This window comes from Nyctereutes procyonoides, unplaced genomic scaffold (genome assembly GCF_905146905.1).
Source record: "Nyctereutes procyonoides isolate TBG_1078 unplaced genomic scaffold, NYPRO_anot_genome, whole genome shotgun sequence".
Lineage (NCBI taxonomy): Eukaryota > Metazoa > Chordata > Mammalia > Carnivora > Canidae > Nyctereutes > Nyctereutes procyonoides.
In genome coordinates this window covers 38983542-39000956 of record NW_026575051.1, presented here as the reverse complement: position 1 = coordinate 39000956, position 17415 = coordinate 38983542, and the positions used below count along the sequence as shown (strand labels likewise).

The following is a 17415-nucleotide window of genomic DNA, read 5'->3' as shown; positions in this document are numbered from 1 at the left end:
TACCACTCAGCATGCTTCTACAACTTATTTGTCACGTGACTCTCTTACATATTACCCGTCTTCCCAGGTTCACTCAAGGCACCAAAAAGCCTTAAAAATGAAAAAAATGGTGATCAACCAGATGGGGAAATCAAGACCAGAAGAAAACAGAGGCAAAGCAGGGAACAAAGAAGACATAAACATTTTATATCTTATTCTCTCTCTCTCTCTCTCTATCTATCTCTCATGAATAAATAAAATCTTTTAAAAAAAAAAAAGATTATTCACCATGACCAAGTGGGTTGTATCCCGGGATGCAAGGCTGGTTCGACACTCGTAAAGCAATCAATGTGATAGATCATATCAACAAGAAAAAAAACAAGAACCATATGATCCCCTCAACAGATGTAGAGAAAGCATTTGATAAAATACTGCATCCATTCCTGATCAAAACTCTTCAGAGTGTAGGGATAGAGGGAACATTCCTCAGCATCCTAAAAGCCATCTATGAAAAGCCCACAGCAAATATCATTCTCAATGGGGAAACACTGGGAGCCTTTCCCCTAAGATCAGGAACACGACAAGGATGTCCACTCTCACCCTATTCATCATAGTACTAGAAGTCCTAGCCTCAGCAATCAGGCAGCAAAAAGAAAAAAAAGGCATTCAAATTGGCAAAGAAGAAGTCAAACTCTCCCTCTTCACCGATGACATAATACTCTACATAGAAAACCCAAAAGACTCCATCCCCAGATTGCGGGAACTCATACAGCAATTTGGCAATGTGGCAGGATACAAAATCAATGCCCAGAAATCAGTGGCATTTCTATACACTAACAATGAAACTGAAGAAAGAGAAATTAAGGAGTCAATCCCATTACAATTGCACCCAAAAGCCTAAGATACCTAGGAATAAACCTAACCAAAGAGGTAAAGGATCTATACCCTAAAAACTAAAGAAAACTTCTGAAAGAAACTGAGGAAGACACAAAGAGATGGAAAAATATTCCATGCTCATGGATTGGAAGAATTAATATTGTGAAAATGTCAATGCTATCCAGGGCAATTAACACATTTAATGCAATCCCTATCAAAATACCATGGAACTTTCTTCACAGAGTTGTAACAAATCATCTTAAGATTTGTGTGGAATCAGAAAAGACCCCAAATAGCCAGGGGAATATTGAAAAAAGAAAACCAGAGCTGGGGGCATCACAATGCCGGATTTCAGGTAGTACTACAAAGCTGTGATCATCAAGACAGTGGGGTAACTGGCACAAAAACAGACACATAGATTAGTGGAACCTACTAGAGAACCCAGAAATGGGCCCTCAAATCTATGGTCAACTAATATTTGACAAAGCAGGAAAGACTATCCACTGGAAAAAGGATGGTCTCTTCAATAAATGGTGATAGGAAAATTGGACAGCCACATGCAGAAGAATGAAACTAGACCATTTTCTTACACCATATACAAAGATAAAACTCCAAATGGATGAAAGATCTAAATCTGAGACAAGAATCCATCAGAATCCAAGAGGAGAACACAAGCAACACCCTTTTTGAACGTGGCCACAGCAACTCCTTGAAAGATACATCTATAAAGGAAAGGAAAACAAAAGCAAAAATGAATTACTGGGACTTAATCAAGATAAAAACCTCTGCACAGCAAAAGAAACAGTCAACAAAACTAAAAGACAACCTACAGAATGGGAGAAGATATTTGCAAATGACATAGCAGATAAAGGACTAGTATCCAAGATCTATAAAGAACTTATTAAACTCAACACCCAAGAAACAAACAATCCAATCATGAAATGGGCCAAAGACATGAACAGAAATTTCACAGAGGAAGACATAGACATGGCCAATAAGCACACGAGAAAATGCTCCACATCACTTGCCATCAGGGAAATACAAATCAAAACCACAATGTGATACCACCTCACCTGTTAGTGGTGGAAATTAACAAGACAGGAAACAACAAATGTTGGAGAGGATGCGGAGAAAGGGGAACCCTCTTGCACTGTTGATGGGAATGTGAACTGATACAGCCACTCTGGAAAACTGTATGGAAGTTCCTCAAAGAGTTAAAAATAGAACTGTTCTATGACCCAGCAATTGCACTACTGGGGATTTACCCCAAAGATACAGATGCAGTGAAACGCCAGGACACCTGCACCCCAATGTTTATAGCAGCAATGTCCACAATATCCAAACTGTGGAAGGAGCCTCGGTATCCATCGAAAGATGAATGGATAAAGAAGATGTGGTTTATGTATACAATGGAATATTACTCAGCCATTAGAAATGACAAATACCAACCATTTGCTTCAACGTGGATGGAACTGGAGGGTATTATGCTGAGTGAAATAAGTCAATCAGAGAAGGACAAACATTATATGGTTTCTCTCATTTGGGGAACACAAAAAATAGTGAAAGGGATTAAAGGGGAAAGGAGAGAAAATGAGTGGGAAATATCAGTGAGGGTGACGGCACATGGGAGACTCCTAACTCTGGGAAACAAACAAAGGGTGGTTTGGGAAGGGAAATGGAAAGGGAGATGGGCATGGTGTTGGGGTGACTGGGTGATGGGTACTGAGGGGCACTTGACAGGATGAGCACTAGACGTCACGCTATATGTTGGCAAATTGAACTCCAATAAAATATATATACAAAAAAAATAAAAAAGAAATACACAAGAAAATTTTTTGAAAATCAGAACCAAAGCATGAAATATCAGACTCTGAAACCCACCAAGAACTCATGAAAAGGAGTTTTAAAAGACCCATATTGAGGTACACCACCCTGTAGTTACAAAACAATGGAAATAAGAGAGATGCTAAATGCTTCTGGGAATACAGGAAGGTGGGGAACTAAATCACATTCAAGGAATTAAAGTCACAGTTATGGTGGAATTCTCATTAGCAACACCCGAACATAGAAGTTAGCAGAAAAATGTCTTAAAATGGAAAATTGATTTCCAACCGGGAAATCAATTCTAATCCATCAATAAAGTTTAAAGTTAGAATAAAATATTTTAAATAAACAAATATTTTAAAAGTTTATAACCCATAAACCCATATTAAGTTAGCTCATAAAGAATATACATCACCAAATGAAGTTATAAACCAAGAAACAGAATATATGAAATCCAGGACTATGAGATCCAACACAAGTAAGCAGCAGAGAATTCCAAGGTGGCAATTAAAGGATAAGAAGCCCCTGGCGTAATGCTGAGCAGAAAACATAGGGAACATCAGCCCAGATTAGAACAGGAAGATGGAGGGCTGCTGGACATGTTTCTTTAAACAGAGATGGACCTGATAAATGGTTTAATTTGTTTGGCCACACTGAGAAGATGTTTATAACCCTATCACAGTGATTGAAAGAAGAATCAATTATGGGTACATAGAAAACTAAGCAAATAGGGGGAAAAAAGTAATTCTGAGCAATTATCTTTAGAAAAAAGTTGTACAAATAGGAAATGAAATCACTGTGTAGTATCTATCTCCATGCTAATAAAATTACATACTTATAATAGCATAAATATGTAATATTGATTTAGCTGAAACTTATGATAAAACCTATGTCTGGAGAGTAGGTAGAGGAGGGCAGCTACATTAGACATAAATTTTTCTCTTCCATGATACAAAGTGAACAGATAAAAAGGAGAGTAACTGGAGTGCCTGGCTGGCTCAGTTGGTAGAGTATCCAACACTTGATCTCGGGGTCATGAGTCTAAGCCTCACATTGGAGGTAGAGCCTACCTAAAATAAAAATTTAAATACATACATACATGAAAGAAAGAAAGAAGAAAGAAAGAAAGAAAGAAAGAAAGAAAGAAAGAAAGAAAGAAAGAGAAAATCTGAGAAACAGCAGGGTACCCCTTTTATTTAAAAACACAGGTGTAATGGTGGCAGAATGGGAGTCAAGATCTGGTAGTGCTGGTCTCTGAGGGGTGATACTAAGGAGGGGGTGTGCCACAGGACTAGCTCTTTGTTGTTGTAAGTATAGAATATTGTCTGACTTTTAAAAATATATTCATAGGGCAGCTCGGGTGGCTCAGCAGTTTAGTGCCACCTTTGGCCCAGGGCCTGATGCTGGAGACCCAGGATTGAGTCCCACATCGGGCTCCCTGCATGGAGCCTGCTTCTCCCTCTGCCTGTGTCTCTGCCTCTCTCTCTTTCTCTCTCTGTCTCTAGTGAATAAATAAAAAATAATAGAAAGAAAGAGAAAAGAAAGAAAAAGAAAGAAAGAAAGAAAGAAAGAAAGAAAGAAGAAAGAAAGAAAGAAAGAAAGAAAGAAAGAAAGAAAGAAAGAAAGAAAGAAAGAAAGAAAAAAAATAAAAATATATTCATAGGTTTCCACTCCTGGGAAGTAGATTTACTTATCTCCACTCCTCTCACTAAGTACAACTGAAAACTCTGGACATTATCTATAAGTCAAACCTGAGAAGATTAACAGACCAGCTTAAGACAAAAGGACAAAATGGTAAGTTCCATGGTTTTCCTTTTGCCTCATATGTCCCAGATTTGGAGTGAAAAAAGCCAACGACCTAGAAATGTTAATGGGCATGGACAAAACAAAAATAACAACAACAAAAGCCAAAGGGCAGAGAAGAGGCTGCCTAGCAGGATGGAAGGCTTTCAGAGATAATCTCCAAACAAACAGCCAAACGCCACAGAAAAAACACTGTGCCCCACCCCACTCACATGAGCAAAGGCCAACTGGGAAGCCTAGTACTTCCACCCTCTCCAGGCTATAATGAGATGCCCTCAGCCCACTGCTAGGCACCAAGGTGAGCCCTGAGGATCTAAACGGAGGAAGGCCCGGCATATAGCCACAAATACAGATTCTAGTGGAGGAGAATAACAAGTCAGTAGCTATTGGACAGTGTTATGCGCACTGTGGTGATTTTACATGAGAGATATTTAACCTGCAAAAGGAAAAGAAGTTGGAAGGTGGGTGGGAGGGAAGGCTTCTTTGAGGAGCTAACCCTAGAGCTCAATTTGTAAGGATAGGTAGAACTAACCAGAGAGAAGAAGGCTGTCCCAGGCCAAGAGACTTGACAGGTACTAGGAAGAGAAGAGAAAGTACTTGAAACTACAAATAATTCCATCTGACTGGAGTGAAGAATGGTTAGGAGGGAACACAGAAAGACAATGTCAAACAGGCTGGATAGGGGCCAGGCAGAGAAGGGCCTTGCGGGCTGCGGTGAAGAATGTGTGCTTGCCTGCTTCCGTCTTCTCTCTCTCTCTCTCTCTCTCTCTCTCTCTCTCTTTAATTCTAGTGTAGCTTACAGTGTCACATTAGTTTCGGGTGTACAACACCATGATTTAACAGTTCCATACATTACTCAATGCCCATCAAGAGAATGCATGCTTTCTTGTAAGTCCAAGAGGAGCCCCTAAAGGATCTTTGGCATTTTTTAATGATCACTCTGACAGTGCTGAGGAGAATGGGTTAGAGGAGGATCAGGTGAGTCAGGAAGCTGAAAGGAAATTAATTTCCTTTCAGGAATCCAGACAGGAAGGGATGAACATACAGACCATAGCAGTGGGGATTATATAAGCAATATCTGCATATATCCTATAATCTGGTTCAGTTTTACCAAATCTGAGGTTTTTGAGAAGAAAGAATGAAAAGGGAAAGCAGTGCCACATTCAACTCTAACAGTAGGTGCTTAGTGTTCACAGGGCTAACTAGTTTGGAGGCCTTGGGCAAATCTCTCTGAGCCTCATTTTTCTTATCTAACAAATGGCAACCATACCTATCTCACAGAGTTGTTTATAAATATATAATGACATAATGGATGTAAAAGTATTAAGCACCGTGTATTATTTCCTGTTGCTGCCATTTCAAACTACCACAACTGCACTGGCATAATGCAACATAAATCTATTTAGTCACAGTTCTAGAAGTTAGAAGTCTGAAGTGGGTCTCACTGGGCCAAAAGAAGTCTGAAGGTGTTGCCAGGCCTGCATTCTTTGTGAAGGCTCTCAAGAAAAATCCAGTTCCTTGCCTTTTCCAATCTGCAGTTCTTGGTTCATGGCTCCTTCCTTCATCTTTAAAGCCAACATCTTTAAGTTTCTGTCCAATTCGGACATGGACTCTCCTGCCTCCCTCTTTCACTTACAAAAACCCTGTGAGTACTAGGTCCACATGGATACACAGGCTAATCTCCTCATCCCATGATCAGCAACCTTAATTTTCCACCCTCATCCCATCATGTAACTTAAAATATTTACAGATTTCAGGGATTAGGATGTGAACATATTTGGCAGATCATTATTCTGACTACCATATATACAAAAGATTCTAATTTAATATCTGCTTGGGAGTCAATTTTTTTTTCAATTTCACAACTAATATGTCCAAGAGTTGTTTTATGGTTTAAAAAATAAGAAATTGGAGCAGCCCAGGTGGCTCAGCGGTTTAGTACCTGCCTTCATCCCAGGGCGTGATTCTGGAGACCTGGGATCGAGTCCCACGTCAGGCTCCCTGCATGGAGCCTGCTTCTCCCTCTGCCTGTGCCTCTGCCTCTCTCTCTCTCTCTCTCTCTCTCTCTCTCTGTCTCTCATGAATAAATAAATAAAATTTAAAAAAAATAAGAAATTGAAGAGAACGTTTTCTAAGTAACTCACTAGTGTATCTGTAAGATTTAGTGACATATGCTAAGTACCTAAAAGCTCAAAGATAACTATAGATTTTCATATTTAACTTAATATAATCTTTCCTGTCTCTTCAAAACAAATTAAAATTTAAGCAGAGACCCTGCAAAATCTAAATAGAATCATAAGGATCATTCTGGTGCTTAACTTCTATGACAGTATCCAGGCTTATGAAAAAATAAGTGGAAGAAATAACTGATCGTAGAAATAAGCATTTTCTGAGGTCTGGAAATACAGGAAAGGTCAGGCTATCAAACAAAGGGCATTAAATATCTCAAAGGCAAACATTCCTGACCCCAAGGCAAGGAGGCAGGTAAAAGAAGAACATACCATACCAGGGCCTATAAGCAGAAGGCAAGTGAAGTCAAGACTGCTTCCCAGGACCCCCAGAGCAAGCCTAGTGCAGACCTCTGTAAGCCATATGGTTCCAAGACACCTGTCAAATATGTCATTGTGGATTTTACCTTCTAGTTCCACACTCACAGTTATCCTAAAAATATGATATAGACATAATACTAAGATAACAACTCCTAAAAATTTGTTATTAAGTAAAGATAGCATATACTATAGCACAAAAATAAATAGGATTTATCCAAATCTGAAAAAATCACAAATCATACATGTATTTTCCCAAAACTTATTTTCCCCCAAAACTTAATAATTTCAAACAAACTATAATTAGGGAATTTTTCAAAACAATTTCCATGGTGTCTCATTTCAATCCTCTATCTCCTTAATATATATAGCCCTGACATAACTGACATTCCCACTAATAACCTTAAGATTCTGAAAGACGCCAACTTCTTGTTGATCGTTAAAGAAAAACTAAGCTATGGCCATAATAATTTTACTACTAAATGTATTGAGAATATGTAAAAAATATATATTTTATTTAAAACCTGGTTATAGATGATTTATAAATACATGAAATCCCTGTCAGACTATTAAATATTCATACCACAACTTTTCCTAGCACATTGCACAGACATAACTTTAACAAAATGAATAGCAGGGTTGGCGTTTCTAAGCAATACAATTTAAACATTTCCAATCATGGAAACAAGGTTTTCCCAAAGAAGCAGATTTTTTTTCTAAACCATGGCATTTTGTATTAATCAAAAATAGTAACAATAAAAAATGCAATAGGAGCTATCCTATATTTCATATCAGAATATATTCTTTCTTGAAACTAAAAAAAAAAAAGACAGAAAAAAGCACTTACAAAGAGCAATCATTAGTCATTTTTTTAAAAAAATAAGCTTTGTGAACATATCTGGAAGATGATGATGATGGTAATAAAGACAACAAAAGTTTGTATGATTTAATCTAAGAAGCTTTTACTGGTAAGAAAAAAAAATTCCCAGAGAGAATATCATTAAAACTTATTTATGAATCACCATCTTAATTTTAAATGCAGTGAGCAATTTTATGATTCTACTTTCACTACATGCAACAATTACTTCTCCAGAAAAAGACCAAAGCCCTTCATTCACTCACTCCCCCACTGCTGACCAACTATTCAACAACAGCTTGCACCAAGGCAAATTGGGTACAGCACATACACTTCAGATCCACCCATACCATCACAAGCTTCTACATACTCCCTCCATCCAAGTCTCAAGGCTACTTATGGGTATTCTAATCCTTAAGTGAAAGACAATAGACTGAAAAATATATATGCATCAATCTGTTAACTGATAAAAAATATAAATGCCAGTACCTGGAAGGCTCCAAGTCAACATAAAACCTTTTTAAAGTAATTTTAAAAGAAAGCAAAAATATGCAAAAAGATTAAACATTAAATATGATATTTTTAAAAAATATTTTATTTATTTATTCATGATAGACACAACAGAGAGAGAGGCAGAGAAACAGGCAGAGGGAGAAGCAGGCTCCATGCCTGAAGCCTGATGAGGGACTCGATCCCAGAACTACTGGATCACACCCTGAGCCAAAAGCAGACGCTCAACCACTGAGCCACCCAGGCGTCCCTAAATATGAGATATTTATTAATGGTGAGGAAAACAGATTATATACCTCAGATACTACTATGAAAAATCTGATATATAATTCCTGATTGATCATATCAGGTAGAAAAAAATTTCAGGTTGCCAGACAGAAAATTCACCTTTCACAAATGCCAAAATCTTAATCATAATGTTTTCTATAATACTGGTCAAACCATACATTAACAGAGAAGAACAAATGTATATGCAACAAATTAGGGTATTAGATCAAATTTTGTTAGTTTTAAAAATTCAGGTAAAGCCTACACCATACAAAATTCAGATAATGGCAGTAAGGACAAACACTTGACAATGATGTATCAAAAGAAACAAGGTCTAACAATTTTTTTCCTGCAGTGAAACACCGGTTAATAAGTTAAGATAGACCTTTTAGTCTCCTCGTGATATTTTTAGTAGTCAATTAGAAGAATTAAAATGTGAATACATTTGGAGTTTCCCAAACAAAGGATCAGATACTAAGGAAGATAGGAAGTAATACAAAAAAGAAACTATCCATTATGTCTCAAGTCAAACAGCAAAACAACAGCAGGTTACCTCAATGTCATTTGTTAAAAAAGAATCCCTGAGTCAACCTTACTAAGTTACCTTAAATAAATAAGAAAAAAAAAAATAAAGCCCTATATTAGTGTTCTTCAGCCGATTTACTCATTTAATCCACAACTGCAGAGGGTCCGTGGGGCATTATGCCACTTACAATGGAAATTCTAAAAGAAAAGAAAAATATTCTTTGACCTCCAGGCATCTGGTAGTTAATGCCAGAAAAAGAACAAATTCAATACAGTACAGGTAATCCATCATGAGGAATTTAACACTCATAGAAGTTATAGATTGGGAAACCATTAAATGCTAGTGGTTTTTTGAAAAATATTGAGACTTTATGAGCAATAGGAAGTAAATATAGGCAAGGGGGAAAAAGAAGATAAGAATTCAAGGACAGCAATAAAAAACAGGGAAGATAACTTAAGTAGAGAAGCACAAGCTGGAAGCAGAGCCATCTATGGATAATAGAACGATGCTGCAGCAGAGGCCAGAGAAGGGGGCATGACAGATGGCTGCAAAAGGTCTACCTGGAGCCTCTGAACCACAAGTCTTAAGGGACAGCAATCAACATCCAATGGGAATGTTTACCAAAATTATTGGCATATTATTTCATGAAAATAAGAGATTTAATACTTACCCGATTTAAATGGTTGCTCCTTAAAATAACCTGTAGTAGGGTTTTCTCAAATTCTTCTAACTTCTTGGAACACTTTTTAAGAATATGATTAGATAAGTGACAATCACTGATCAATCCAGCTAAAGTATCAACAGCATCTGCCCAAAAGCTTGAAAAAGGAAATTTGGGTTTACGGTAAAAAGTGATCAGGCCATCCAGCAACTGAAAAACAGAATCAGATACTGTGGAAAAGTCATTTTCAAAGTGGCTTAAGTCTGTTTTCAGACTCCCTGATTCTGTCAAGTTCTTCAGTTCAAGTAGACGTTGCAAGAATTGCATGTGGGAAAACAGAGGATTTTCCACAGTGGCACCATGTCTTTTCACAATGGGCAGGGGCAGAAAGGGTGTGGGGGTGCAGCTCTCCACAAAATGCTGGGGCATCTCTGAAGGTTCACTCCTCTCCTCATTTGATAAATCACACCCAGAATCTTCCAGCTGACTTAATGTATTTTCAGAACTTCCAGGTTCCTGAGCCTGCAACTGGGAAGTTGAGTCTCCTGAAACAGAAAGGAATAAGTGTTATCTATCTGTCAATTTCTTCATATAAAAACTAGAGAAGGGCACCTGGGTGGCTCAGTTGGTTAAGTGTCCAACTCTTGAAATTGGCTCAGGTCACGATCTCAGGATTGTGAGATTAAGCCCCATGTCGGGCTCCATGCTGAATGTAGAGCCTACTTAGGAGTCTCTCCCTCTCCCCCCACCACCCTGCTTGTGCTTGTTCTTTCTCAACAACAACAATAAAACTAGACATATTTTCTAACTTAAAATACTTAAAATACTAAATGAAGCATGGAAAAACCTACTAAACATTTAAAAACTAGTAGCATAAAAATCAAAAAGAGGAAAAACTGTGAAAGAAATTGCTTAAGCTGACTATAGAATGAGCTCCAGTAGAAAGTAAAGGTGATTCCCCCATATTTTTTCAGGTCACTATCTCTCATCCAACTATGTGCCATTCTTGAAAGACACAGAGAAGAAACCACAAGACCTGAAGGAGGTAACTGGTAGAGATTCCAACAGGTAACTAACTACAGGGCAATAAGATGTATACAGAGACAGAGATGTGCTCAGGGCACTAGGAAAACAGGAGGACCACCGAACAGCGTGCCCTGGTTGGATTAGTGCACCTTAGAAGAGGTGATGGTGGAACTAGTTTATAAAGCAAATGTAGGCATTCCAAGTTAAAAGTTAGGGGAATGCAGGAAGATAATTCCATATACCAAAAGGTAAGAGCTAAAGCATAGACTTAAGGAAAATAAAAGCATTTGTGTGTATAAGGAGCCATAAGTAGTTTGATGTTCATTTACAGAAAATATGAAGCAAGATACTAAAAGAAAGAAATATGTAGAGGTCAGCTCATCAAAGATCTTAGAAGGCATATAATAGGCTTAGAATATAGGAAGAGTGAATGTAATTCAAACTTAAATAATGTAAGACCCCTTTGGAAAAATTACACATCCACATGTATACCTGATATATAAAAATAAGTACCTGTAAACAACTTATACATATGTGTGTGTACTTATAATTATTCAAGCAAACCTACATCTGTATCAAGAGAGATAAATAGATGGATAGGTAGAGTGAGATCTCATAGATCCTTGGAAGGATCAGAATCTTCTGATACTGACTGAGAGATACTGCAGTTAAAGCTAACCTAGTAATTTTAGGTCATTCTTTGACAGAGATGCCATCATAAACACAAATAAGGTTACTGTCTGTAAAATGATTATCAGTAAAATATACACACAAAATTGAGAAATTCTCATTGAATGTTCTAAAGTACATGCATATATTTATGAAACCAAGGCTGGGAAATATTGCTGCCAGCAATGAAAGACACTAAATAGTGTAATGCAAGAAAGAGAAATGGCTTTATTTTTCATTTCACAGATCACTCCCTCTATTGGCTGCATGAAAGGCAGATTTGAGGAGGACACAATGAGACATTGAAGGATGTCGTAATATCAGATGATGAAAGAAATGAACCATGCAGTTGCTGTGGAAAAGAAAGGAAGGGGCTGACCAAGGAAACAAATATAAAACATCAAAATATAATCTAGAAGCCAGCAAACTGATTAGGTATGGGCAATGAAGTTGAGGTAGGAATAAATTTCTCCTTTGTTTCTGACTCAGGTGACCAGGTAAATGACAGCACTACTAATTGAAATGGTAAAAACACAGACAAAAAAAACTGGCTTAGGAGAAATGATGGGAGTTCAGGTTTGGTCTTATAAACTGCGAAGCAACTGGAGAAACTCTAGGCAAAGAGACTGACCTAGAAATTGGTCCCATGAGCCTAAGGGTGGGGAAAAAGTCCAGACTGAAAACACATTTTTAGGAGTCATCAGTATGTAGGTGGTATATGAAATCATGAAAATGGTTATGATCACTTGGAAAGAGCATGAGAAATGACTAGAACAGATCAAAGAGGGACCTTGAGGAGTATCAATATTTGAGGGCTGACTAGAGAATAAAAATAATTAAGGAGACAGAGAAGGAACAATTAAAGAGGTACAAAAAGAATAAAAATGACTGTGTTATGAAAATCAAGGGCAAAGTTTCAAGGAGAATTACATGCAGTAGAGAAGTCCATAAAATACAAAGCTGAAAAAAAAAATATGTTGGAATTACTCATTAGAAAATCACCAGTGATTGGATCCACAAAAGCCTTGCTCAGGCAGGGTGGTGGACAGAGGCCAGAAGGCAATAGGAATGACTGGGCAGAAAGTCAGAGAAGACTGGCCGAGGCTTCTGAGGAGTTGGATCAGGAAAATATAAAATGGGAGAGTAATTGCAGGCAAATGTGGCATGTCAAATTAGGAGAAGCTTGAGCAATTATAGACTAAGAAGAAAAAAACAACACAGAAGCAAAATTTGGAGTTATAAGAAAAATTTAAAAAGCCAGGTGAGGCCTGGCCTTGGAAAAGGCAGGGGGAGACTGAGTCAAAGACCCGAGTGGATAGGTTGTACTTAACGATACAGGATGCAGAAGTAATTTTTTTTCCTTTGAGGCTAAAAGAAAGAGAATGAAAATGTATAGGAGATGTAAAAAAAGAATACAAAAAAAATACCCTTAGCATACAGGAAGTTAAAGGAGATTCACCAGAGTCATTTTTTAAAGTTAGAGATGAGGGGATACTGGTTGATCAGGGCATGGGAAGAATGATAAGAGGAACCCTCCTCATCTTACATTGGAAATCTGATTTGTTGCTCTTTTGTCCCTCAATACAAATAGAAGGTGATGATGAAGCAAAATGAGAAGATCAGGCTTTGATTTAGAGTTCATTCAATTAACAAATGTCTGCTATAACCACCAGAAATGTGCAACTATGTGCTTGCTAATTATCACGACAGTATCTGTACTCTGTGGTAAGGGGAAAACGCAGTAAGTTCATAAATGTGGTGGTAACCCAAACGGCGAACTATTGGTGAAGCATTTAACTATATGTGACTATTTCTATACTAAAACAGGCACACAGCCTGCTCATTTTAAGCCACCAGACAATTTCTTTTTCTTATGAGCAAGAATAAGTATTTGAAATGACTTCTCACCCTTCACAAAAGGGTGAGGGATTACAGTAATTATTTAGATAGATTATATTTTTCTTTCATGGAATTCAAAATGGTTCTTCACTAAGGAAGTGAACATAAGTTTAAATATTTCATGAACCTACTCAACTTTCCATCAAGGTAAGCTGAACTTCATGGATGATGATTTTACAGAAGACATAAAATAAATTCTACCAACAACTAGACTGGGAAGCAAAAAGCTGTTTTCTTGTTTCTGCTTTTTACTCCTCATTGGCGTTATCTCCTGGCAAGTCATAACCATTCCATCCCATCTCCTTCAAGTGCTGATAGGTACATATTTGCCAGGAATAGTTCTACAAGTGCATGTATTCTGGGCATAGGAATATACACTGACCATCACACTCCCTGGCTGCTTCATTTCTACACCTGCAGAAAAGACTGATGAGGGCATATGTTGAAGATGCCAATGTGGGAAACCACACATAGAGCAATGTCCTCTCGGTGCCCTAAAGTAATGCATAAACTCCACCAGCAAGGACCACAGTGAGCCTTCATGCAATATGGCTTACAGTATTAAAGTCACTCGGTCAAAATTAATAGAAGAATCTCATATTCACATTTCACTTTACAAAGCACTTTCACATCAAATAATTCAATTGTTCCCAACAACCCTTGAACATGTGTTATTATTATCCCTAATTTACCAATAAGGAAATGCAGGCTCAACTTGATTAAGAGGTCTAAGAAAAGCCACAGAGGGAGAAGTGAAACCAATTACTCGGTTCCAAGTCCAATCATCTTCTAACCACAGCAAAAGGCTTGTGTGTTCCCATGCCAGCTTCTGTACATACCCCTGGCTCTTTAAATGGGTCTTACAGAACTCATTCTACTCAGATTCTACTCATTTGCTTGGATGACTTTTCTCAAAATAAATCTTGAAGCTTGACTAACAAAGCATTGTACCCAAAGGAGAGAAGAGAAAATGAAGCCATGCTACTGCAACTTTCTGTAATTTCTGTTTTTCCAGAAGGGACTAAGGTGAAGCAGGAGTCAAATGATGTTTCTCTCTTAATTTGTTATTGGGCTGAAGGGACTGAGGACTGTAATTTCTCTCCAAGTTACTGGAGATAATCTAATTAACATATTTGTCATTAGATTTAAAGAGACAGTAAAGTACATATACACAGATCCTGATCAGAGTCCAGCACATATTAAATGCTCAGAAATATTATCTATTATTTTTAAATGATAATAGATACCAAGAATCTAAATTATGCTAAAGCATGACATCATATATAAAAGTGCATAAAATATCAATTAAAATTACAGATCCTGTCTAAAATACCCTATAGTCCCTCTTTTATACCCCGGACCTCAGGCTTACAATTCCATTTCACTGGACCTTTGTTTCTTCATCTTCTTCCAATTGTTAAATTCCATCCTAATCCCACTTACCATTTATGAGTAGATCTCAAGCATACTCAACAAAACAGAGCTGTGCCCACCAGCTACACATCCCACCCCTGAATCAAATGTATTTTCTGCTGCACCCCAAATTGTCACATCCACATCAATTCTTGATGCCTTTTGTCACCCATTTCTACAGTCCCTACATTAGTTATAAATTTAGACCCATAGAACCAGCTATCTAAAAAACATCCATACACCTTTAAAATTCCATCAACTTTTTGTTTATAAAACTGTACAAATCATCTCATGCACTGCACACATAAACATACAATTCTTGTTTGTACAGCATAATACAGCCAATTTCAGCCAAGAGCAAAACTATTCTTCTAATCACCAGGCCCGACTGAGGGATCACCCTGGGCAACTTTCTTCCACCATCCACATAGACTGAAATGCCATGTCCTGCTGATTCTACCTTCTGTACCTGTATTAGTCAGGACCCTCCAGAGAAATGGAAACAATAGGATATATACACAAGAGAGGGAGAAAAGAAATTTATTATGAGGCATTGGCTCACGTAATTATGGAGGTTGAAAAATCCTAAGATTTGCAGTCAGCCAGCCAGAGACCTAGGAGAGCAATGGCATTATATTCCAGTGAGACTAAAAAGGCCTATAAAGAGGAGCTGGCAGTGTAAGTTCCAGTCTGAAAGCCAAAAGGCTCGAGCCCCAAGGAGAGCCAATGTTTCAGGTCAAGTTCAAAGGCAGGAAGAGACCAATGCCCCAACTCAAGCAGTCAGGAAGAAGGAATTCATTCTTACTCAGCCTTTTTGTTCTCTTCATGAGTTCAACAGATTGGATCAAGTCCATCCACACTAGGCTAGGTGGTCTGCTTTACTCAGCCTATTCAAATGTTCATCATGTCTAAAAATACTCTTACAGACATATCTACAATAACACTTGACCAAATACTGGGCACTAGGTGACCCCAGTCATGTTAACACATAAAATTAACCATCATTACATATGTGAACCTGTTCTTCCCTTCTCCCCTCCCCTGCTCTAGTTCACACCATCATATCTCTTGAATTGATCACTGCAACACCCTTGCCTAACTGATCGACCTGCCTTTGATTCTGTCTTCTTCTAGGCCATATTCTAAACTGACCTAAGAGTCATCCTGCTGAAATACTAATCTGATCACAGGATTATCATCCTTAAAACCTTCCAAAGGCTTCCTTTACCAGATAAGAGTCCTCTCAGATCCTCAGCTTGGCCCATAGATTCTTTCACTGTGTGGACCCTGTTTACTTTTCCAGCCTTGTCTCCATCCTCACTCTTACTTATGTGTAAGTAGTATGAAACCCTTACAGTTTACAAAAAAACACCAAACTAATTCATCTAATTCTGCATTTGCACAAGGTGTTCCCACTGATATGTTCTGATACAATAACCCAGAGATGGACTGATTCTTCAAATCCTGATTCAAATGCTCTGTGAAACTTTCCCTGCTCTGCCCTACGCAGAGGAAATCATTCCCCATCTGGGCTATCATGGACCTTACACATACTTCCATTACTGCACTCATCAACCTGTTCTTGGAAGGGAGAGATTCTTGAAGACAGACACAGAGTTTGTTAATCTGGGAATTTCTATTGCCTGATGCCTGCCCTCCTACATAGTTGGTGGTGTGAATATGTAGAATATATATATATTAACAAAAAGTGAGATCAAATTGCATCTCTTCAAATGAACTGAAATGTTATCTCAGGCATATATAAATTGTCAACACCAACTATGATTTTTTGGTATTAATAATAGTCACTCATATGTATTGATGAACCAAACAATTTAAAAGTAGTGTTCACGCCACCTGGTGGTCAAACAGAAACTGCTATTTTAAAGTACCACACAATTCTGAAATGACAATGTTTCACTTTGAAGGAATTGTTTGTCTTCTGCCTCTGGAAGGATGTATTTTACCATATCGCAAAGCACATTTGAGAAATGCTGACAAAGAAAAGCCTGCAGTTTTATTTAATCCCACTCCAGCAGCTGGCATCATAATTCTAGTTTTGAATACCAAGAGAGACAGCAATGTCAAATGCATGAAATTATAAGCCAATGGAATGATTCATCTTAACAGAATTGTCTTCACTGCATTACGTTCACAAGACAAAACACTGCATTTGTGTGTCAGCTTGGTCCAGGACTACTTGACAGTGCAATTCCTCCCATGCTGAGTGCCCAGACTCTGAGTTTTCCTGGTTGTCCCCATCTCTCTCTCCCAAGCCACTGACCTGGCCAATTTAAACCTTCCTCATTGTTGTCTTTGACTTTCTCTTCCTATTCCAACTTCATGGGCGCCCCTACCATTCCTAGAGCCGAAAAGAACTCTGTCAGGCAGATGATTTTCAAATTTCTACCTCTAAATCCTACCTCCTCTCCCAAGCTCAAGTCCCTAGGTCTCAGCGCTTTAAAACACGTAAGTCCAAAAGAAACTGCATCCTTCACTTCCACTTGGCCCAATTCCCTGAAAACACCGCTACCATTTCCTGTCTCCATCATGTGTAACC

General features: G+C 38.0%; 1 protein-coding gene across 3 annotated transcripts in view; it reads right to left on the bottom strand.

Annotated features, from left to right (window-relative positions):
- Positions 1-17415, bottom strand: part of MEI4 (meiotic double-stranded break formation protein 4) — a 212630-nt gene that overhangs the window by 136933 nt on the left and 58282 nt on the right. For all 3 annotated transcript variants that reach the window (XM_055330348.1, XM_055330346.1, XM_055330347.1), the window contains exon 3: positions 9858-10393. In XM_055330348.1, coding sequence (XP_055186323.1) covers positions 9858-10393 — 536 coding nt within the window. The remainder of the gene's footprint in view (positions 1-9857; positions 10394-17415) is intronic.